The sequence below is a fragment of the Podarcis melisellensis genome (assembly GCF_964234715.1).
Source record: "Podarcis melisellensis genome assembly, chromosome: 8".
NCBI classification, from domain to species: Eukaryota; Metazoa; Chordata; class Lepidosauria; order Squamata; family Lacertidae; genus Podarcis; species Podarcis melisellensis.
The window spans coordinates 90,138,813-90,162,920 of NC_138540.1; the positions used below are offsets into that span (position 1 = coordinate 90,138,813).

At 44.6% G+C, this 24,108-nt stretch overlaps 1 protein-coding gene and 1 long non-coding RNA gene across 4 annotated transcripts in view; one reads left to right on the forward strand and one right to left on the reverse strand.

The window, feature by feature from the left end:
* LOC309376241 overlaps nt 1–24,108 on the forward strand; it is a 94,825-nt gene that overhangs the window by 22,508 nt on the left and 48,209 nt on the right. The gene's annotated exons all lie outside the window — the stretch shown is intronic.
* LOC309375936 (uncharacterized protein) lies at nt 315–23,481 on the reverse strand. 3 transcript variants are annotated; one of them, XM_081921949.1, is made up of 7 exons: nt 23,411–23,481; nt 12,177–12,680; nt 11,522–11,603; nt 9,116–9,198; nt 8,673–8,799; nt 1,013–2,920; nt 315–928 (listed from the first exon to the last, which is right to left on the reverse strand). In XM_081921949.1, exons 2-7 carry the CDS (start codon nt 12,588–12,590, stop codon nt 738–740), a joined length of 2,805 nt encoding a protein of 934 aa, XP_081778075.1. In that variant the 5' UTR covers nt 12,591–12,680; nt 23,411–23,481; the 3' UTR covers nt 315–737. The 3 variants fall into 3 exon arrangements, with proteins under 3 accessions (XP_081778075.1, XP_081778074.1, XP_081778073.1); XM_081921948.1 differs by having other exon boundaries at nt 315–2,914; XM_081921947.1 differs by having other exon boundaries at nt 315–2,920; nt 23,411–23,479.

Below are 24,108 nucleotides of genomic sequence, written 5' to 3' on the forward strand. Positions count from 1 at the left end.
ATGGAGACATCTAGTGCTTCTGTTTTCTTTGTCAGTGTCTCTACTTTAGTGGTCAAATTTGTCACCATTTAATGATTTTTATCAATCCGGGCTAATAGCTTCTCCAAATTTAACACAGGCCTGGTGTAAACTGTTTTTGAACTGCCATATTCAAAATCTCCCTCTCCCTTGTTCTTCAAAGCAGCCTATTTTCCAGCAGCACCTTTTCAGTTTGTCAAGGTCACAGAATAACTCTTTCCTAAGAGATCCTGTTTCCTGCATTTTTTCAGCCCTCCCTCTTCCTTCCAGCCTGATACCCAATAACACATAAGATGTTTAACATAAAATCCAATTTCTTAAATTAAGATTCGAGTTAAACAAATAAAGGAAATAATTACTTTAAGAGAGGAACCATAAAACAGAAAAACGAAATAATGTGTCCAAGAGGACATAGCACTTTAGATGTCCAGATAAGAGTGGTTGTCTTGCAGGAATCCAATTCTCTTTAAGTGGCTCAGAGTAGAAGAAATAATATCCTTCAAAGAGAAACAAACTTGTCGAAGCCTGTCTTGATTTTAGCGTTTTCACCCAGCTCTAAGTCCTTTAAAGAGCTACAACTGTATTTTTTTAGAGAACTTTAAAAATGAGACTTTCATAAATCCCTCCAATCACACTCTTGGCATTGATATGATTCCTCCCCTGTATGTATTCTTTGATGAAATGAGATTTCCTTTTTGACTGGAGCTCTTTCCACATTCCTAACACTGATATGATTCCTCGACTGTGTGTAATTTTTGATGGGCAGTGAGACCTACTTTCCTGGTGAACCTCTTTCCACATTCCAGGCAATGAAAGGGGTTTTCTCCTGTATGAATTCTTTGATGGGAAGTGAAACTTATTTTCCAGGTGAAGCTCTTTCCACATTCCAAGCACTTAAAGGGTTTCTCCCCTGTATGAATCCTTTGATGGGAAGTGAGATTTTCTTTCCAGGTGAAGCTCTTTCCACATTCCAAGCACTTAAAGGGTTTCTCACCTGTATGAATTCTTTGATGGGAAGTGAGTGTGGAGCTTTTAATGAATCTCTTTCCACATTCCAGGCACTGAAAGGGGTTTTCTCCTGTATGAATTCTTTGATGGGAAGTGAGACTTTCTTTCCTGGTGAAGCTCTTTCCACATTTCATGCACTGATAGGGGTTTTCCCCTGTATGAATTCTTTGATGGGAAGTGAAGCTTATTTTCCAGGTGAAGCTCTTTCCACATTCCACGCACTGATAGGGTTTCCCCCCTGTATGAATCCTTTGATGGGAAGTGAGATGGGCCCTCAGATTGAAGCTCTTTCCACATTCCATACATGGATAGGGTTTTTCTCCTGTGTGAATTCTATGATGGGAAGTTAAACTGCTTTTTTGACTGAAGCTCTTTCCACATTCCATGCACTGATAGGGTTTCTCCCCTGTATGAATCCTTTGATGGGAAGTGAGATGGGCCCTCAGATTGAAGCTCTTTCCACATTCCATGCACTGATAGGGTTTCTCCCTTGTATGAATTCTACGATGGGAAGTGAGAGTATAGCTGTGACTGAAGCTCTTTCCACACGCCAAGCAGTGATAGGGTCTCTCTTTTGTATGAATTCTTTGATGGGAATTGAAACTGTGCTTTCTAATGAAGCTCTTTCCACATTTCAAGCACTGATACGGTTTCTCCCCTGTATGATTTCTCTGATGGACAGTTAGACTTTCTTTCCAGGTGAAGCTATTTCCACATTTCAAGCACTGATACGGTTTCTCCCCTGTATGAATTCTTTGATGAACAGTTAGATATTCTTTCCTGGTGAAGCTCTTTCCACATTCCACACACTGATAGGGTTCGTCCCCTGTATGAATTCTACGATGGGAAGTGAAATGGGTACTCCGAGTGAAGCTCTTTCCACATTCCACGCACTGATAGGGTTTTTCCCCTGTATGAATTCTACAATGGGAAGAAAGATCGTGGCTGTGACTGAAGCTCTTTCCACACTCCAAGCAGTGATATGGTTTCTCTCCTGTATGAATCCTTTGATGGGAAGTGAGATTGCGGCTGTTACGGAAGCTCTTTCCACATTCCACACACTGATAGGGTTTCTCCCCTGTATGAATTCTTTGATGGGAAGTGAAACTGGTTTTTTGACTGAAGCTCTTTCCACATTCCACGCACTGATAGGGTTTCTCCCCTGTATGAATTCTTTGATGGGAAGTGAAACTGCTTTTTAGACTGAAGCTCTTTCCACATTCCACGCACTGATAGGGTTTCTCCCCTGTATGGATCCTTTGATGAGAAGTGAGATAGGTACTCCGAGTTAAGCTCTTTCCACATTCCAAGCACTGATATGGTTTCTCCCCTGTATGAATCCTTTGATGGGAAGTGAGCTTGGCCCTCTGATTGAAGCTCTTTCCACATTCCAAGCACTGATAGGGTTTCTCCCCTGTATGAATCCTTTGATGGGAAGTGAGCTTAGCCCTCTGATTGAAGCTCTTTCCACACTCTAAGCAGTGATAGGGTTTCTCCCCTGTATGAATTCTTTGATGTGCGGTGAGATGGGAGCTGTGACTGAAGCTCTTTCCACATTCCACACAGTGATATGGTTTCTCTCCTGTATGAATTCTACGATGGGTAGTGAGGTTGTGGCTGTGACTGAAGCTCTTTCCACAGTCCAAGCAGTGATAGGGTTTCTCTTTTGTATGAATTCTTTGATGGGCAGCCAAACTCTGTTTCCAGGTGAAGCTTTTTCCACATTCCAAGCACTGATAGGGTTTCTTCTCAAGCGGATTTGTTTGATGGGAAGTGGAATGGGAGCTCTGACTGAAGCCCTCTCCACAGTCTGAATCCTGATATGGCTCCTCCACTGTGTGGATTTCGTTGCGGTCTCCCTTGTTCTTAATTTCCAATTCATCACCACCTGAAACTAAGAGGCAATTGGATTAGAGTCTCGGGAAGAAGTGCAGTACCAAATTATGGAACAATGCTAATTAATGCTTGGGACAGGGGAAGAACTGAAGGGAGTTAGATGTTATAATGTTCCTTTTGTTTTGTAAAAATGTCTAGTTTTGTTTACAAATCAAGTTGAATATTAGATGTTTTCTCTCTCAGGTGTTTAAAAGAACAGCTTAACCTGGTAATGTCATTTTGTTCAAATTTAAATATGCATCTGTACTATCTTCATAAATAAAATGTGCTTATATTGAAAAAGGTGGCCAATGTGGGAAAGTTCCCTGTTAAAATTAAGATATATTCAATATGCTAAGTTGTTCAGTATGCAGTAATAAATCTAAACAAATTTTAAGAGCTGGAGAAATATTTGGGAACACTGACTCTGGACTGACTTGGTCATAGTCAGCTGCCTTGTGGTGGGCGATGTAAGAGTAGAGGAATAAAAATGGCAAACGTGAACTTCTTGTCATGTGACGAAGACATGTGAGAGCAGAAGCAGCAAAGCAGGCTGGGAAGTGCTGGGACTGCACAATCATTTGGGCCTACTAAAGTTATTCAGGCCTAACTGCTAACTGTTGAGTCACTCTGACATGTGACTTAGCAGCCATTTTCTCTGTGTGTTCTCTGAAAGATTTCAGTCAGAGTCAGTCTGCCTCAGTTGTGAACAAAGTCAGTATGGAATCTCAGTCAAACTGTTTGGAACCATGTTGTTTATGAAGAAGTTTATTTTAACTCAGTAAAGCTCTTATTCTTTAAATCTCTGCGTTATTAATTTACGTTTCGTGTCAGGTCATGGGGCCCAGTGTTTTATGGATGGCAAATTGCTAAAGCTGAAGAATCAGGGTGATGTTGGTGAGGACCTCAAAGGGACTGAAGGTCCAGTGGTGAAGCCGTGTACCAAAGAAGCAGACCCGGTGCAGCAAGGAGCAGAAGCCATGTCAGCTCAGCAACCTGCGGTTTATTAATCTTGGCAACACTGCCCAGATGGAATGTCTGAATGGTAAGAACTACCTGACTTGGGCTCTCAAGCTTGAACTGGTTCTAAAACGTGATAGACTTTGGTACTGTGTAGAAACTGGTTTGAATCCACAACCCTCTGAGCAGGAAAAGAAAGAAGATGATAGAGCCCGAGCGCACATTTTCTTGGCTCTAGAGGAACCACAGGTCCTGCACATTGCAGAATTGGAGTCTGCCAAACAATATTTGGATCGTCTAGATCAGATACACCTGTCTGACAGTGCTGGTTCAATCATTGGACTAACTAGGAGACTGTATAGAACAGTGCTGCCTGAAGGCGGATGTTTAACTACACACCTCCAGACTTTGTGCATGTTATTCCTCCAGTTGCAAAGGAGTCGTAAAAGATTTCCAGACCTGGATCAAGTCTATATCCTGCTATCCAGTCTCCCACCAAGCTTTTAATATTGTGATAGCCTCTCTTGAAAGCACGAGGCAAGAAGATTTATCAATGGCCTATGTAACAGCCCGTCTACAGGAGGAATCTGAAAAGCGCGTGGAAAAGCTGAGTGAGAAGGCAGACCAGAGGAGTTTGCGTCGCCCTGCTAACCAGAAACCCAGATTCTCAGGAGGAGATGGGACCGAAGAACGCTCCACGGATCGTGCCATGTTGGCAAAGAAATGCTATCGGTGTGGCTAGCTCGGGCACATGAAGAAAGATTGCCACGTGAAAAAAACCAGGAAAAGCGAGCGATCCACGTGAGACAGAAAAGTGGACACATTTCGTCTCAGCCGCCGCAAGGGAAGAAAAGAAAATTTCTCCAGACAGCTACATTTTGGAATCTGGCTCTGCCAGAATCATAATGAACAGCCCTGACTGCTTTACAACACTCAGCAAATTGCCAAAAGGCAAGGACAGCATTTGTCTTGCTGATGGGCGGCATTGCCCAATCTCAGGTATAGGTACGTGTTATATGCCATGCCTAGATGCAGAACTGAGGGATGTATTGTTTGTTGAAGAACTAGAATTTTCTTTATTGTCAATTTCATGCCTTACCAATGTTGGTTTTGAATTTATATTTGTGGGTGATGAGTGTTTTATTAAGAAGCAGGGCAAGGAAATTGCTTCTCCAAAAAGGGTGGATGGCTTGTACCCTTTACAGAACTCTCCGCCAAGTGATGGGGTCACAGAGAGACCTAAATCTGGAAAAAATGATGTATTAATAACTGAACTATGTCAGCAAAACTCTAATTTCCTGCATAAAAACTGCTCCCATGCTTTGCATAGAAAAATGGGGCATGCAAGTTTCAAATATCTGGAGAACATGCAAAAAATATGTCAAGATTTAAATGTTAACCAGTGTAGCACATACCTTGATTGTGCTATTTGCAAGCAAGCAAAATCAAAGTTGCAACCAATACCAGTTAGAAGTGATAGAATTTCTACACTTGCTTTGCAACTTGTTCATTCTGACTTAATTGGTCCTTTTCCAAAGAGTGAGGGAGGATTTAGATATGGCCTAGAAGAAGAAGAGTTTGGATTTGATATCCCACTTTATCACTACCCTAAGGAGTCTGAAAGCGGCTAACATTCTCCTTTCCCTTCCTCCCCCACAACAAACACTCTGTGAGGTGAGTGGGGCTGAGAGACTTCAGAGAAGTGTGACTGGCCCAAGGTCACCCAGCAGCTGCACGAACCCGATTCCCCAGATTACGAGTCTATTGCTCTTAACCACTCCACCACACTGGCTCTCAATTATTGCGGATGATAAAACAAGGTATTCATGGCTATATCTATTGAGAAACAAATCAGAATGTGCAGATGCTTTGAAGTCCTGGAAGGTATGGGCAGAAAGACGTTTTCAAAGGCCAGTTATTCAAACCGACCGAGGAGGCGAATATTTAAGTAATCATTTCCAGGCATGGCTTAAACGCCATGGAATAACGCATCGTCTCACATGTCCAAATAGTCCCTGGAAAAATGGAGTTGCAGAGAGACGTGTGGGTGTCATGCAAATTGTAAAGGACAGCTTGTTAACTGATGCTGGATTGCAAAATGATGCAAAGCTCTGGGGAAAAGCTCTCCTGACTGCCAATTTTTTAGTGAACCGTACTTTCACTACTGCCACGGGTGATATTCCATACAAAATGCTTTTTGGGAAGGAACCGGATTACACAGGTTTACATGTGTGGGGGACTAGGGCTTCTGTTCATATCCCCAAGTCTCTGAGACGCAAAGGTGAGCCTAAAACCAGAGTGCTACGTTTCATTGGCTATCAGGGCTATTCTAGCAGGTCTTATCGTTTTGCTTTGGGATGTGGCCAAGTAGTCATTTCACAAAATGCTGAATTTGCTGAACAGGATAGGTGGGAACAGGTTCATGCCAATCCTAGTATTTTAATTCCTCTCTCAGGACAGCCACAGGAGCCTCTCAGGCAGCCAGCTGCTGAGGAAAGGATAGGAAGTGGGGGAAATTTGCCCTCAGGCACTGACACTTTGCAAAGTGCCACAAGCAGTGAATCAGAGGAACAAGAAAATGATGAGCTGGAGGAGCAACAAGAGAAGGAAAGCCCAGTGGTTATTCCTAGAAGGTCCACATGGACTACCAAGGGTATTCCCCCGATAAATTGACTTTTGGCACAACAAAAGTGTGTCATGTGAATTGTACACAGCCACAGGACTTTACTCAAGTTCTGAAACTACCTTCTAAGGAACAAACCCAGTGGTTTGATGCCATGAAAGTGTTACGATATAGAAGCAATGCAGCTGCAAACTGGTAGCTTGAAAACAAAACATGATGGAATGTTGGGACTGTTCCGTGGGAAACAGAGGGACAGTCAGTTCACAGGGCAATGCACGGAAATTAGCCCAGAGTGTAATATGAGCTCTTCCTCTTGCTCTTGTACAGGAAGTACAGGAGGTTTTTGTCTCTGGACTGCTGGAGCTTGAAGAGAGCAGTCATGTTTTCTGTTATGCTTCAAAGACAGAAATAAAAGCATGTAAAAACGTTTCTGTCTATCTCCTTTTCCCTGCCGGGAGAGCAGGAGGGAGGGTGTGTGTTCTTCTCACGCTGAGAAGAATTGCCTATTGCGACCTAGCCTGGATCTTGCTGGGAATGCAGCCAGGGAGTTCAACGGGAGACCAAGCCGGGTGCCTGGGAGTGTTGCCAGTTGCTCCCTAGATAGGCTTGATTTCCGACAGAAAGAAGAGTTGGGATCATTCAAAGAAAATAAGGTTTACAAATTAGCCAAATTGCCACCAGGTGAAAAGTTAATTTTTCATGTTTATACTTCTGCTCTCTAGGTCTTTGGGGGAGTGTCATGTGACAAAGACACATGTGAGCAGAAGCAGCAAAGCAGGCTGGGAAGTGCTGGGACTGCACAATCATTTGGGCCTACTAAAGCTATTCAGGCCTAACAGCTAAGGGTTGAGTCACTCTGACATGTGACTTAGCAGCCATTTTCTCTGTGTGTTCTCTGAAAGATTTCAGTCAGAGTCAGTCTGCCTCAGTTGTGAACAGAGTCAGTATGGAATCTCAGTCAAACTGTTTGGAACCATGTTGTTTATGAAGAAGTTTACTTTAACTCAGTAAAGCTCTTATTCTTTAAAACTCTGCATTATTAATTTACGCTGCGCGTCACTTCTATGTGCTGAAAAACACTTTTCATATATTGAACAAATGTGTGTAGCAGCTGCCAAATTTAAATTTCTTTAGTGGCTAAACATTTAATGATGATGTGCATCACCTTAAACCAATTTTGATGTTTTCTTAAATTCTCGACATCACAGAGTGCAGCAGAAACTTGTCATATCGGCATTATTATCATTATTCAAGTTTCCTTACAGTTGTACCGCAGGTTACATAGGCTTCAGGTTACAGACTCTGCTAACCTAGAAATAGTACCTCAGATCAAGAACTTTGCTTCAGGATGAGAACAGAAATCGTGCTCTGGCAGCGCAGCGGCAGCAGGAGGCCCCATGAGCTAAAGTGGTGCTTCAGGTTAAGAACAGTTTCAGGTTAAGAACAGACCTCCAGAACGAATTAAGTTCTTAACCCGAAGTACCACTGTACATAAATGTTACATTTTTGTGAGAAGTTACAGGGGACGAGGCAGGGGGCCTTCTCGATAGGGGAACCCACCCTGTGGAACGCCCTCCCATCATAGGAAATAACTATGTAACTTTTAGAGGACTTCTGAAGGCACCTCTGTATTGGGAAGTTTTTAATGTTTGATGTTTTATTATGTTTTTCTATTTGTTGGAAGTTGCCCAGAGTGGCTGGGGCCACCAAGTCAGATGGGCAGGGTAGAAATAATAAAATTATCATTATTGTTACTACAGGGTTCACTGCCTGAGATTCAAAAAGCCTGGCTCTGTTTTGGGATGGAGTTTGTTTGGTTCAGTCGTGGAATCTGTGCCATCTCCAATGTCAAGTGACTCTTTGGTCAACCAGAGAGAGACAGAAGCAAGAACAAAGCAGGAAACTTGACAGAACCCACTTCTACTTCCCAAATCACTCTGAATCCTACATTTAAGAAGGCCTGGGCAGTTCAGACAGCCTGATCATGGTTTTAAACGACAGAACTGGAGGAAGAATCTTCACAGGGAAAACAATCAATAGCCATTCCTCCAAGGTTTGCTGTGGGAGTGTTAACATCCCAGGTGCTGTGGGTGGCGCTGTTGAGCCCCATCAAAATATCAGAGGTTCGTCACATAGAGAGATGTCTTGCATTACAAAACAGATAGGATGATCCAATAGGGAGCCTTACCGAGAGAGTCCAAGATCCCACGATTCTCCTCCATGACTTCCTTATGGAGAGCTCTCTGGTCAGGATCCAGCAACGCCCACTCCTCGTATGTGAAATGGACAGCCACATCTTCAAAGCACACTGGACCCTAACAGAAGAGGAAAAAGGCTGTCCTCTTAGAGAAGATTCACTTGGCTCTGTTGTTTTCTACAGCGGCCAGACCCCTCTCTGCCTTCCTCATCCCTCCTCTCTCCTGCTGCAGCTTCTGCCTCGGAGTCTGGGCTGCTCTCTGCCACAGACTCCCTCTGCTCCCTGAGCCCTCTTCCCTCTCCAGCTTCAGACCCCTCCTCCTCCTCCCAGTCGGCTCCCTCTTCTCTGGCTCCTCCCACCATTCCTCTGCATCCAACTGCATCCAGCCAGTCTGCATCCCAGCGCTCCTTCCCCACAAGGCTCCTTCCCCCTACCTGATCTGGGTCCACAGCTGCTGCCTCCCCTCCACCACCATGAAAAGATGAGGGAGCAGGTCTTGGTGGCATCATTCCGTCACCTGGGAGAGAAAATGTAAGTGGGAAACTGTAAGTGCATCTCTAAGTGCAGATGGGGTTTGCCAAAGTCTCCCCTGCTAGCTTCCGGTTCCACTCTGCTTTAATGGAGGCAGCGGGAGATCGTTGGCAAAGGAAAAACAAGGATGATTGAGGGTAATTCTCCTTGCAAGTTGCCCCCAGGGACAGGGGGGAATGGGCTTCACTCCCAGTTTGTCTCGGTACCAGGTTCCGGCTCCGGCATGGATTGCGGGAGGCAGGGAGGCGCTGAGTGCAAAAGCCCTTTGCCTGCCGAAAACCCTCGTTTGCTGCCATTAAGAAGCAGAGGTTCTCCTGTCAATTAGAGCTCAATGTGGACTAATGTACAGGCGTTGCTGGAAGAGATGAGATCATAAACTGTGGAACTGAACCAGCTGCAAGATTTTTAAGGTTTGAATTTGGGAATAAACTTCATTTGCTGCAACAGACAGTGAGTGGGGGAGGGGAGCCTATGGCTTCTTTATATAAAGTTTTCTTCTCTGCATTTATGATTTGGCAGCCCGCCATTGACTACTAGTTCAAAATATCTATGTACAGGTGAGCAGGGATGAAACTGGATTGCAGATATGAAATATAACATCAAATGGAACTGTGTGTGTAAAAACAAAAAGGAAAAAGGAAGGGAAGCTCTATTTTGCAAAATGTTTATGCTGGAAAATTAGAGCTGACTCTTCCCCATCCTTTATTATATACAGACTGAACTGATTAATGCTAAAAGGACTTGGAATTTAATTTAATTGGATAAATGCGCATTTATCTAAGGCCAGACAGCGGGATGTAAGGAATCTGAAAGTTGTGTAGGAGCTGATAAGGTTCACTACTGAGTCAATTGCAGTTTGACCGATCCCTCTCCTTCCCAGGCAGTGAAGAAAAATGGCAAAAACTGATTATTTATTGGGATAGTGTGATTTTTGCAGCTGCTGTTAAAGTTGCCAAACAACGAAGCACAGGACAGAGCGATGGAGAATTTCTGAAACCACAATGGGATATTCGCTCCACCCAAGGAATGATGGAGAACAGCAACAACCAGGAAAAGATAGACAGAACATTTTACAAGGACAGGAAGAAATATCACGAACAGGAAGATTGCCACACATGGGAAGAGTAAGGATAACGCTGGAGTGCCTCACTTGTAGTTTTATATATTATTTGTATAAAGGATACTTATCTTGTCAGGAGGGTAATTGAAAATAATAAGATTTTGGAATGCAGAAATCAAGAAAATCATCAAACCATCAGTTTTAGCATGTGGGGGGGGGATCTATATTATATAATTTGATATCTTAAAGATTGGTATTACTAATTGTATTGTAATTTCGCATTGTTATAATGAGACCATTATTGAACTCTCGCCCTGACCTAGCCACTGTGATCCACGCGACGGTCACCTCCAGACTGAATTATTGTAACTCGCTCTACGTGGGGCTGCCCTTGAGACTGACCCAGAAACGCCAGCGGGTGAAGAATGCCGTGGCGAGACTCCTTACGGGGTCCTCACTGCGAGATCACATTCATCCGGTGCTATACCAGCTGCACTGGCTCCCGGTGGAGTAGAGGGTCAGGTTTAAGGTGCTGGTTTGAACCTTTAAAGCCCTATACGGCCTAGGACCCTCGTACCTATGGGACTGCCATAGGTATCTCCTGGTATGCCCCACAGAGAAACTTACGGTCTTCAAATAAAAACATCTTGAAGGTCCCAGGCCACAGAGAAGTTAGGCTCAACCAGAGCCAGGTCTTTTTCGGCCGTGGCTCCGACCTGGTGGAACACTCTGTCACAAGAGACCAGGGCCCTGCGGGACTTGACATCTTTCCGAAGGGCCTGCAAGACGGAGCTGTTCCACCAGGCCTTTGGCCAGGGCACAGCCTGACTCCCTCCCTCAGCAATCTTCGTGGAGCTCTGGCCCAATGGTTGCCAGTGGCTTGAATTAATTAATTTTATAATGAATGATTTTAGAGTGTTGTTTGTGCTGTACGTTTGTACTGTTTTATTGTTGTTAGCCGCCCTGAGCCCGGCTTCGGCTGGGGAGGGCAGGATATAAATAAAATTTATTATTATTATTATTATTAATTTTAAACTAATCAAATTACTATCGTAAACGTCTCCCCTGCTGAGTACATTTGGACATTTGTACCCATTTCATATAATAGTTGTGCAAAAATACATCTCCCCCCCCCCCCGAGCTCTGGGCTCCAGGTGTCTTCCCCCAAAAGATGCAAAGAACTCACAGATTTGTTTCAAAACCAAGAGAATGTGACAAAACAGGGGAGAAAACACTCCTTCCTCCTTACCCAGAGGCCTCACTCTGGCGTCCAAGGGAGTCTTCTCTGCCTCAGAAGAATCAAGACCCATCTCTGCCAAAAGATCCTTCCTCTGAAAGAGCAACAAGGATTCAAAACAGAGAATGGGGAGAAGGGTTAGAGAAGGAATGACAGAGGCAAGCGCTTTCGGGGGAAAGAGGTGAAAGCTGCTTCCTGCTTCTGCTAGACTGGTGTCTGGGGTTGGCTGCCAGGACCATGAAACATTGGTCCTCAAGGATCTTCCCTGGCTCCCAGAACGTTTCCCAGCACAATTCAAAGTGTTGGCCTCAAAGGCCCACTATACCCAAAGGAGCGTCTCCATGAACTGAGGTCCAGTTCCGAGGGTCTTCTGCTGATTCCCTCACTGTGGTAAGTGAAGTTACAGGGAACCAGGCAGAAGACCTTCTCCACAGTGGCCCCCACCCTGGGGAATGCCCTCCCATCAGGCGATAAGGAGATAAGAAAATGCATAACTTTTAGAAGACATCTGATGTCTTCTGATGCTTTTATATGTGCTGGAAGGCACCCAGCCACATGGGTGTCATAAATAATAATAATAATATGCTTTCCAAAAAAGGATGATTTGGGAAAACTCTCCCTCCTCTTTGGAGCCCCTTGGGAGTATCCAGAGGAAAGTCTCTCTCACCTGCTGCTCTGCCTGCTTCCTCTCCTCTGCCTGACTCAGGAGGAAACCTTCGGCCAGGGCCACCGCCTGGGAACTGGTCTCCGCTCCGCATTCCCTCACCCAGATCTCCATCTCCAGGGGAAGGACAGCCAGGAACTGCTCCAAGATCACCAGGTCCAGCATCTGAGCTTTCGTGTGCCTTTCCGGCTTCAGCCACTGATGGTCAAGGTGGTAGAACTGGCTGCAAACCTCTCGGGGTCCTTTGGCCTCCTGGGAGCAGAACTGCCTGAGCTGCTGGCTCTGCACCTCTGAGCAAAGGGTGTCCTCCTCACCCAGTTCCTTCTTCACAGAGTTTTCCCAGAATTCCCCACTGCTCCCAGTTTCCAGGGCATGGCCTCTTACTGCTTCAGGGCCAGCTGAGTCTTGCTCATCCATCTGGGCTCTCCGGAAGTCTCCAAGAGATCAGAAGAAGCCTCTTGGTCCTCTGCCAAGTTCTGTGTGTCCTAATGCAAGCTGCAGCTAATCCTATGAATCAAACACATTCTTCTATTATAAGATCAATACACAGCCAAGAGAAGAATGTTCCCTGAGCAAGCGTGGGGAGAGGAGGAGGAGGAAGAAGAAGTCATAACTGTGAATGACAAGTGAGTCATTTGTATGACGTGTAATTTGTTTTTTTTTTTATAAATATTTTATTAGGTTTTTAATAAACAAATTTCCACTTTCAAATACATACTTCCATAGATCCAATGGACTCCCCCCATCTCCCGAGCACTGCATTCCCTGTGTAACCAAAACCTCAGCAATTTGTTAACTTATTTTATACATAACAATATATCTTCCATTTTATCGTGTTATCTGATGTAAACATTTCAGTACAATTGCATTAATTTTTAATTTCCACACAATAAAAATATTTCATTATCTCACTTCTGTCTTATAGTGTCTTATTTATCAATTCAGAAATTTGCCGATACTGAAGCTATACCTTCCTAGAAAGGAGCATTTTTTAACATTCATACAACTTATAATGCTTTTTCAAATAGTCCTTAAAATTTTCCCAAACTTCCTCCGTTTCTTCTTCTCCCGAGTCTCGAATTCTGCCAGTCATTTCAGCCAACTCCATATAGTCCATCAGCTGCGTCTGCCATTCTTCCAATGTGGGTAGATTTTGTGTCTTCCAGTGCTTTGCCAACAAAATCCTCGCTGCTGTAGTAGCGTACATAAAGAAAATTCTATCTTTCTTGACCATCCTCTGGTCTACCATGCCCAGAAGGAAGGCCTCCGGTTTCTTAGGTAAGGTGAATCTCAGCACCTTTTTTAGTTCATTATGTATCATTTCCCAGAAGGCCTTCACTTTCGGGCAGGTCCACCAGAGGTGTAAAAATGTCCCTTCCTCTTCCTTACATTTCCAACATTTATTATCGGACAGGTGATATATCTTTGCAAGCTTGACTGGGGTCATGTACCACCGGTATATCATTTTCATAATGTTTTCCTTCAAGGCAGTACATGCCGTGAATTTCATTCCGGTGTTCCATAACCTTTCCCAGTCTTCAAACATAATGTTATGCCCCAAGTCCTGTGCCCACTTTATCATAGAGGATTTGACAATCTCATCCTGTGTGTTCCATTTAAGCAGCAAGTTATACATTCTCGAAATTAGCTTAGATTTTGGCTCAAGCAACTCTGTTTCTAGTTTCGATTTTTCCTCCTGAAAACCCACTTTTTTGTCTGCTTTAAAAACTTCCTGGATTTGAGCATAATGCAACCAATCTCGCACCTTGTTTTTTAACTTTTCCATACTCTGTAACCTCCATTTATCTCCAATTTTTTCAATTATTTCCCAATATTTAGGCCAGTGGGCCTCCATATTGAGTCTTTTACGTGCTTTGGCCTCCATCGGTGAGAGCCACCTCGGAGTTTTACTCTCCAATAAGTCTTTATATTTTGACCAGACCATGAAAATTGCCCTTCTGACAATATGGTTTTTGAACAATTTATGAACTTTAACCTTGTCATACCACAAATATGCATGCCACCCAAAAGCATTATCAAATCCCTCCAGGTCAAGGACATCGGTGTTCTCCAATAAAATCCAATCCTTCAACCAGCAGAGGGCTGCAGCTTCATAATATAACCTCAAGTCCGGCAGGGCAAACCCCCCTCTTTCTTTCGCATCTGTTAGTATTTTAAACTTTAATCGGGGCTTTTTGCCCTGCCAGACAAATTTAGATAAATCCCTCTGCCATTTTCCAAAACATTCCACCTTATCCACGATCTGGAGGGCCTGAAACAAAAATAGCATTTTCGGCAATACATTCATCTTTATAGCAGCTATTCTGCCCAGCAAGGAAAGTTTTAATCTTGACCATATTTCCAGATCTCTTTTGATCTCTGACCAACATTTCTCATAGTTGTCCTTAAATAAATTCAAATTTTTGGAGGTCAAATGGACCCCTAGGTACTTTACTTTTTTGACCACATTTAGTTCTGTTTCTTTTCTGAACTCCTCTATTTCAGTAGTTGTCAAGTTTTTTGCTAAAACTTTAGTTTTTTGTTTATTCAGCTTGAATCCCGCCACCCGACCAAAGTCAGAAATTAATTCTAACGCTCTTTTAGTACTAGAGGCTGGCTCCTGTAATGTTAATACCAAGTCATCTGCAAAAGCTTTCAGTTTATATTGTTTCTCTCCGACCACAATTCCCTGTGTCAACCGGTCATTTCTAATCATGTTCAATAGCACCTCCAGGACTGAAATAAACAACAGAGGAGATAGAGGGCACCCCTGTCGTGTCCCTTTTTCAATTTTGAACTCCTCTGTCACCACGTTGTTTACTATCAATTTAGCTTTTTGTTCTGAATAAATTGCTTCTATTCCATTTTCAAACCCCCGCCCTACTCCCATCCTTTCCAAATTTTTCTTCATAAACAGCCAAGAAATGTTGTCAAAGGCCTTCTCCGCATCAATAAAAATCAACACCGCTCTTGTGTTTGAATTAATCTGTAAAAACTCCAAAATGTCAATGATGTTTCTTGTGTTGTCAAATAAATGCCTACCAGGGAGAAAGCCTGCTTGGTCCTTATGAATCACTTCATTTAAGACTTTCTTAAACCTACTTGCCAAAATGTCTGCAAAAATTTTGTAATCCACATTTAGGAGTGAGATAGGACGGTAGTTTTTAAGTTGAGTTTTTTCAGATTCTAGTTTTGGGATCAACGTGATGAAAGCTTCTTTCCACGTTTCCGGTGCCTTCCTCCCCTCCATAATCTGGTTGCAAACTTCCAGCAATGGTTGTATCAATGAATCCTTCAGTACCTTATAATATTTGGAAGTAAGCCCATCAGGTCCCGGAGATTTGCCCAGTTGAAGGTTCTGAATGGCGCATTCAATTTCTTGAGTTGTAATATTACAGTTCAGGATTGCTCTCATTTCCTGGGGTATTTTTTGTAATCCATTAGTTATAACAAATTGGTCCACCTCTGAGCTTTTTTGTGGCCTTTGAGAATAAAGTTCTTTGAAATATCTCTGGAAGGACTTTCTAATTTCGTCGGGTTTCTGAACCATTCTCCCTTCAATCTCTAGATTTGTAACTGTGTTAAGTTTTTGTCTCTTTTTCAACTGCCAAGCCAACAATTTTCCACATTTGTTAGCAGATTCAAAGGATCTTTGTTTCATTTGTTTAATTTTCCATTCCACCTCTTGATTTATCAGTTTCGAATATTGTGCCTGGAAAAACTTCACTTCTCTCAATACTTCCTTTGATTTAGGCCTGGATCTCAGTTTTCTCTCTCCTTCTCTTATTTTCTCCAAGATCTTCTCCTTCTTTTCATTCCAGAGTCTTTTTTTAATCGTGTTCTGTTGTATTAGAAACCCTCTTATAACTGCTTTGCTTGCGTCCCAGATTATTCTTTTTTCCACATTTGTCTTTAAGTTTATTTCAAAATAGTCCTTTAAAACTTTTTGGGCCTTCTTAACAATCTCCTGATCTCTTAACAAAGCGTCATTCATTCTCCATCTGAACGATCCGGTTGTATTTAGTCTCAATTCCATTCTCAAGGCGTTGTGGTCGGAGCAGGTTTTTGGGCAGATTTCCACTTTTCTGGTCTTAGGTGCCAGCCCTCTAGTTATCCATATTTGGTCGATTCGCGTCCATGTCATATGGGCCTCAGAAAAAAAAGTTCCTTCTTTCCCTAGAGGGTTCTTGATCCTCCATATGTCAATCAAATCCAAATTGTCAGTCATTTCAAAAAAGGTTTTTGGTAGTCTGCCATCTTTCGTTATATTAGCACTTTGTGACTTATCCATATTCACTGAGGCGACACCGTTCATATCTCCCAACATGATAATGTTGTTATAGTCCAAATAGTCCAGCATAATCTCGTGCAGCTTCTTAAAAAATTCCGATTTTCCATCATTTGGGGCGTAGATTCCTAGAATTAAAAACTTTTCTCCTTGTGTCTGGATTTCAATTGCCAAAATTCTGCCCTGTTCATCTTTAAATACAAATTTTGGGGACAAGTTCTCCTTTGCATAAATCACCACTCCTCTTTTCTTAACTTTATCCGATGAAATAAATTCTTGGCCTAACCTTTTATTGATTAACACTTTTCTGTGGAGTCTTGTCACGTGCGTTTCTTGCAGGCAAATAATGTCCAATTGTTCTTTTTTCAAAATATGAAATACTTTTCTGCGTTTTTCTGGAGAATTCCCGCCATTTATATTCCAACTAAGAAGCTGTAGAGACATCCCGGCCTACTTCTTGGGTATCACAGTTGGGTATCTAATTTATCGTCCTTTTCCGGAAGCTGTGGTGCCGGGCCGCCTCCAGATGGTATGGATCCTGGTGGTAATCCCGGTGGTGGAGGCCAGGAATCTGCAGCTCTCTTTTGGAGGTCCTCCTCGTTGTCGTGTAGGAACTTCTGGTGGTCTTCTGGTGTTTTAATTCTTACCTTCTTTCCTCTATAGGTGAATGACAGACCTTGAGGAAATTCCCACCTATAAGGGATTGCGTTGTATCTTAACAATTTGGCCAAGTCTGTGTATGTGGCTCTAAGGTCCAACAAATATTTAGGAATGTCTCTATAAATTTCTGCCCTTTTGCCTTCAACTTCCAGGGATTTTTTAAAATGTTGGCCTAATATCTTGTCTCTTTCCTCTCTTGTTCTCAAACAAACCAAACAGTCTCTGGACTTATCTTTCTTAACCGATCTTCCCAGTCTGAAGGCCGTCACAATCCTGAAATCTTTATCTTCTTCAACCCCCCAAAATTTAGAAAACAACTCCGTCAAGAATTTCTCTAGGTTGCCCTGTTCCAACTCTGGGACAGCCCTCAGCCTAAGATTACATTCCTTACTTTTCAGTTCCACCATTGACAGGTAGGCTTGCTGTTCTCCTACCTGTCTTTTCAGAGGTCTTACTTCCCCTTTGATCTCTTCCACCTTCTTGCACGCTTGCTCAGCTTTTTGATTGGCTTCCGCAGCTAGTTTGTAGTTCTCCGCCGTAGCTCCTTGCAGTTTCTCAATAGCCTGAGTGTGCTGCGAAACCTGATCTGTTAACTTGCTGATAGTAGATGTAGCTCTATCAATTTTAGATGACTGATCGTCCACCTTCTTATTCAGAAGTGCCAGTTGTTCCAAAATTTGTTTCAAGACTGGATCAGTTCCTCCAGCTGCCATTTCTTCTGTAGCAGGCGTTTCAACTTCTTCCTCCTGCGCCGTCAGCACAGTTGGCACCGAGGATCTACGATGATGAATCAAGGTTGTTTGGACAAGCTGCCCAGCTCTCTTATCTTTTTTCTTTTCTTTAGCTTCCTCAGCTAAAGCTTCCTTAGCTTTAGCTGCTCTTGTTTTCGCTGGGCCACTCATTCCCCAGCTGCTGTTCAAGGTCGAATAGTCTTTCAATCCATGAGAAAGGCAAGCCCAGAGTATAAACAATTAAACCACAAAAAATCCCAATAGGATACAGTTCCCAGACCTCAATGCCTCCGCAAATCCACTAGGGGGGGTTTTCATAGGAAAGAAAGTTTCTTTTCCACCATCAAAGCTCCTATTTCAACTGAAGTCCCCAAGTTCAAAAAGGAGGCTTTCAGAAAGTTCTGTTTCAAATTAGTGCCACAAGGTAACGGAGAGGTTTCAATGACAGTATTAAAGCGATAGTGTATCCATCAATGCAACAGTTTATGTTAAGAAAAAAGTTTCAGCAGCCTGACAGTACTCCTTTACAACACTGGCAGTCCGATAACTCGGTTATCCCCTTCAATTCCACATCTCTTCACAGTAGGCGGAGGATTCTCTAACACAATGAACCAAAAAATTTACTTCTTCACTCTTTTCAATTTCTAGACACACACAGTTTATTAATGCCCCTTCTTACTTCTTTCAAAGTCTCTTTTTAGCGCTTCAGCCCGCATCGGGTTCTTTTGCTTTGCTCTGATTAGCAGGACCGGAAGGCGGACTTCCTGTTACTCGCCTCCCGTTTTCAGCCGAAATAGACAAATTTAAATTAATCCTTAATCAGTTCTTTGGTACCCCTTACTCACGGGTAGATTGCAGCCAATTTCGATGTTTTTCAAGAAGAAAGGTCGGCGCTCATCAGCAACAGCAGCGCGGCTTCACTTCCGCGAAAAGAGCGATGAACTCACAGCGCCGCTCCCCCGTTCACGATCCGGAGCCTCTTACGAGGTCCCTTCCTCGCTTCTGGGGGGGCTTCTGGCACCCGCCGAGTCCCACGGCCACAGGCTCGCTCTGCCTGCGGTTTATCTGAATGGGTCTCCGCTTCGCCGTAGCGGACGACCCTTTTTCGCGGAGCCCCTCTTCACTGAGTAAAGAGGACCGCCATTGCCGTTTTGCGCCGCCTCCGGAAGCTCCTGTATGACGTGTAATTTGGAGCCAGGGCAATAGTGGGGGTCCCTCCCAACCCCACTTCATAGTCCAGAGCTTCGCCCCAACCCAGCCATATCTGCTTGGGTGGCTTGGTGAGCAGCAGGGCTCATGTCCAGCTCCAGCCACCGTCCCTTGGGGACTTCCTGCTCTGGATCCGAGGGGACGGTGGCAAGGCCCACCGGGTGGAACTGCCCCGGAAGACGCCTCAGAAACTGGACTCAAATGCAGCGGTTGGGTTCTCAACTGGCATTTCTAATGGCATTTTACTAATGGCATTTCTATCCCACCTTTTCCCCAACAGGCTCCAGGTGGTGTCCGGGACTGGACCCAAGAGGAATGCTGGAGACCCCCTTCCCTCCTCCTGAACCTTCCCGAGAAGAGGAGGACAGAATAGATTGACAACAGTGGTTTGCAGAAGGATGGAGAGGCGCTGTTCAAAGTCTCTCTCTGTAAATATTGAATAAAGGACTCTGCAGGAACTCTGCTTGTTGTCTCCTTCTTGGCTGGCCACTGGGGGAGCCTGACAGGTGGCATCTACCCCTCCTCACTGAAGACCCACGAAAATCCTTTGGCATACATGTAATTCCTGTTTTAAAGACCTGCATTGCTTGCCAGTTCATTTCTGGGCCTAAGTTCATCAACAGACCAACACTTTATATTGTTGAGTTGGCAATGGAAGAGGAGAAAGGCCCATGACTCACCCTTAATCGAAGCACAGCCACAAGGGCTTTGCCATGTGGAATGCTCTCTGTTCTGTTTCCCCTTTATTTTGGGTCGCCTTCTGATGAAAAGGTCCTGAATAAGGCAGGTAATACATTACTGGAGATTGCCTTTAAGCATAATTTGTACAACCTGCATGGTACTTACATGGATAGGTCAGGAGGTTTCTTTTCTTTTATCGACCCTCGTGGTGCAAGTGTGATTGACCATATCCTGGTCTCTCCAACAATTTTGGAGAGGGCATAGGGTCTCAGCACTTTTAACAGAACTGAGAGCGACCATCTTCCTAGAGCAATCTCACTAACTCCCCTCAAATCAGGGGGATTACAACATCTACATTGTGCAGTCCCTCCTCAAGCACCGGCCCCACGCAGGCGTAAATGGAACAGCGAGCTGGAGCTTAAAATTAAACAACACCTGCACTCTCCAGATTTATTGGCTCTGAGAGACCAGTGTCTTTTACCTAACTTTGATCCTTTTTCACTATATCAGCGGGTCTTTTCCCATTTCTTATAAACACCAGGCCTCCCAAACAACATAACAAATCGGGGGTCTGGTTTGACAAAGACTGCCGGAAGCTAAGATCCCTGCTTAGGAAACAACAAAACAAGGTAAAACAGGAGAGGACTCTGGCATCTATGGTAAATTTCCACAGATGGCGCTCTTACTATAAAAACACCCTAAAACTCAAGAAATCCCTTTATAGGAAGGAACAATGGGAGGCACTTGATAAGGCGATTAAATCGCGAGACGATAGAAAATTTTGGGCAATAGTAGCACAGGGAGTCTCAGCCAAAGGAAAAATTGTAAACAGCAGTATTCCATCCGATGTGTGGTATCAACATTTTTTCAAGCTATACACACCCTCAAATACTGCTAATTCGAGTCCGTCCCTCCCATTGAAGAATGATCATCTAGCTAGTTGGGATCCTGTTACGGAATCAGAGTGCCTACAGCTAATTAAAACTTTAAAAAATGGCAAAGCTCCTGGTGAGGATATGATCCCCCCTGAGGTTTTTAAATCAAATGCCCCATGGTGGGCCATCTTTTTGGCCAAACTTTTTACGGCAATAAACAACACGTAAAATTCCAGCAAACTGGAAACTAAGTGTGGTAGCCCCTATCTACAAGAAGGGAGATATTCAAGATCCAGCAAACTACCGCCCTGTAAGCCTTCTGGACATCGCATACAAACTTTATACCCGGTACTTATTAAACAAGTTGGTAGACTGGGCGGACCATTCTAACCTGTTCAACCAGGAACAGGCAGGATTTAGAAAGGGCCACAATACGATAGGTCACTGTATGGTACTACAGACTCTGGTAGCTAAATATGCAAAAGCGTATAAGAGCAGACTCTTCGTGGCCTTCGTTGACTTGACATCTGCCTTTGACTCAATCTGTAGAGATAGACTATGGAAAAAATTATATGAAACGGACATTGATAGACGACTTTTAAAAATTCTCAGAGAGTTACACACAGATATTACAGTCAAAATCAGAACTGGGCCATCGGGAACTCTTACGGACCCACTGCCATTGGGGAAAGGGGTCAAACAGGGATGCCTGCTAGCCCCATTTCTTTTTAACTTTTACATAAACGATATTGTTCAGTACATGGCAAAGTACAAGTCATCGGCTCCAGCCCTTGAAGGTAAACGTCTGAATATATTGCTATATGCCGATGACATGGCTTTAATGGCACTCACCCGAAGAGGCTTACGCAGCATGCTGGAGGGGATCGCAGCCTACTGTTCCCATAACTCACTAAAGATAAACTATGACAAAACAAAAATTGTGGTGTTCAGTAGAGCTCGCCACACCTTTAGATGGTCTTTAGATGAACATGTGATTGAACAGTGCCCTTTTTTTAAATATCTGGGTGTTACATTCCAGGCTACATCTAGTTGGCTAGCCCACTTTAAGGCTGTAACCATCCTAACACGAAGAACAATTGGTGTCCTGCTTAGTTTCTTCCATACCCGGGGAGGACAATTGGTGATCCCGGCATTAAGAGCTTTTGTTGGGAAAGCTATTCCCCAGATGTTATATGGGATAGAACTCTGGGGGTGGAACCAGAGGTTGTTGGAACGGCTTGAAATTTTGCAAAATTATTATCTCAAGAGGATTCTAGGCCTTCCTCAAGGAACCCCAGCAGCTTTCTTGAGGGTGGAGGTTGGATTACCCTCTGTGTCTGCCAGGGCCCACTTAAGATTCCTACGATTTTACATCAACCTTGCAAACACTTCAAACACCTTATTGGCCAAACAAGCCTTTGTATCTCTTCAAAAGAACACCACTTGGCGTCAAAACCTATCTGAGATCCTGGTTAGATACACCCTACCGGAGTTTAATATCCTCAAACTGTGGAGCCCGGACAAAGTTCGGGAATGGATCCTGGAGAGAGACGCTCTGTTAGATATCACAAAAATACAGAACCCAGGGTCCTCCCACTGGTTTCCCCGACTGAAAACAGTCAAAACCTGCGCCAATTACTTGGCGAATATCACCAATCCCACCCTTCGGAGAGCTTTCACCATGGCCCGTTTTCAAACCATTCCTACGGCCTAACTGTCAGGCAGATATGCAAAAATCCCAGTAGAGGAGCGTATATGTCCTTGTCATATGAGAACCAAAGAGGATCTCACACATTACATGTTGTATTGTCCCATCTATTCGGCCTTCAGGGATGCGATGTTACAAACCATTCCCAAATCAATAGTCAACTCTGAGGATCAAGTAAAGTTTTTACTGGTGGACGCTGATCCACGGATTTCTCACGTGGTAGCGGTCTTTGTGGTGAAGGCTATGGAAACTAGAGTAGGGTTCCTGGATGAAATGGTGAGGTCCCTCCCATTGCTCTCCTAACCTGTTGCTGCATCTTCTTTCCTGAATGGTGGGGTTTTTTGGGTAGTTTCCCTGCTGGGACAGCATGGCATGAATTTTAGCTTATTTTTATAATTTGATTGTTCATCTTTTAATAATGTTTTATGGTATTTTGTGTAAAGGCATGGACCTCACAAATTTAATAAACTTGTTGTTTGCTTGTTGGGTCGCCTTCAAACCAATTCCTTAACCCAAAAGTCATACGCTGACCGCTGACAATGAACCTGATGTCACAAAGTTATTATGCTGCTTTTGTGATATACAAATGGCATGAGAAGAGTTGCTTTACTTATCTGTATTCTTTATTATTCCTATGATCCTTCTTTATAAAACCCAGTAAAAAGTTATTCAAAAAACAAGAGGTTACTGTGACAAATACCAATTTATGTTGTTTCAATATAGTTATGTGCTGAAATTAAAGCACATGTCAAGCTGGGAGATGCCGAAATATCGATCTCCTTTTTGATGGCAGGGAAAATGCCAAGTTAAACTGAAGGTTCTTGCAAGATGCCAAGCCAAGAGAAGCAGGAAGCGATCCTCCCTTCCCACTTTCCTCCATCTCCTTTCAGACATGAACAACATCGATTGAAAGAAAGAAAAATAAGGGGAAAGAAAAGAGAGAGAGCCCCCCCGGCCCCCACCTGCCAAGCCAGACTCCCAAGAGGCTTGGGAAGGAGGCGAGAGGCCCTCGAGCCTCAAAACTCCGGGGAAGCTTGGGAAAGAGCCCCCCGGGAGGAGGAAGAGGAAAGGCAAGGCGCTTTTACCTCAGCGTCGCGGGGCAGGGAGTTCCGCAGGCTTCCCCCGAGAGGAGACCCACCCGAGCCCGGCAGGCGAAGGCCAGGCCGGAAGGGACGTCAGAGGGGGGGAGGAGCGGCCCGCCTTCCTTTCCTGTCCTCTCTAGGAAGCCAGCTCGGCGCCCCTTAACCCTTCAGAGCTGCTCCCTCGGAGGGGAGAGGAGGGGCGCCGGAGTGGGCGCGTGTTCGTGGGAAGGGGGAACCCGTGTCCCGGAGGAGGAGCCCCTCTCTCTGCCCGGGGCTGCGAAGGGGCGTCTGGGCGGGGGAGAGGGGGGTCTTTGGGGGGCCAGAGCGGGGTGTCTCTCTTGGGGGCTTCTGGGCGGGTCTGGGGGGCAGTGAGCCCTGTCCCAGCAAGAGGGGGGCCTGGGGGGGTGCGGGGCCCCCGGGCCGAGAGGAGGGGCGCCTGGCGGAGAAGCCGGACTGGGCGCGTGTTCGTGGGAAGGGGGAACCCGTGTCCCGGAGGAGGAGCCCCTCTCTCTGCCCGGGGCTGCGAAGGGGCGTCTGGGCGGGGGAGAGGGGGGTCTTTGGGGGGCCAGAGCGGGGTGTCTCTCTTGGGGGCTTCTGGGCGGGTCTGGGGGGCAGTGAGCCCTGTCCCAGCAAGAGGGGGGCCTGGGGGGGTGCGGGGCCCCCGGGCCGAGAGGAGGGGCGCCTGGCGGAGAAGCCGGACT

Coding starts and splice junctions, on each gene's coding strand:
- LOC309375936 (XM_081921947.1), bottom strand. CDS start 12,590: ATGGATGAGCAAGACTCAGCTGGCCCTGAAGCAGTAAGAGGCCATGCC. Junction 8,800..9,115: donor CAGCTGTGGACCCAGATCAG/GTAGGGGGAAGG, acceptor CTCTTCTGTTAG/GGTCCAGTGTGCTTTGAAGA. Junction 2,921..8,672: donor TGGGATCTTGGACTCTCTCG/GTAAGGCTCCCT, acceptor ATTGCCTCTTAG/TTTCAGGTGGTGATGAATTG.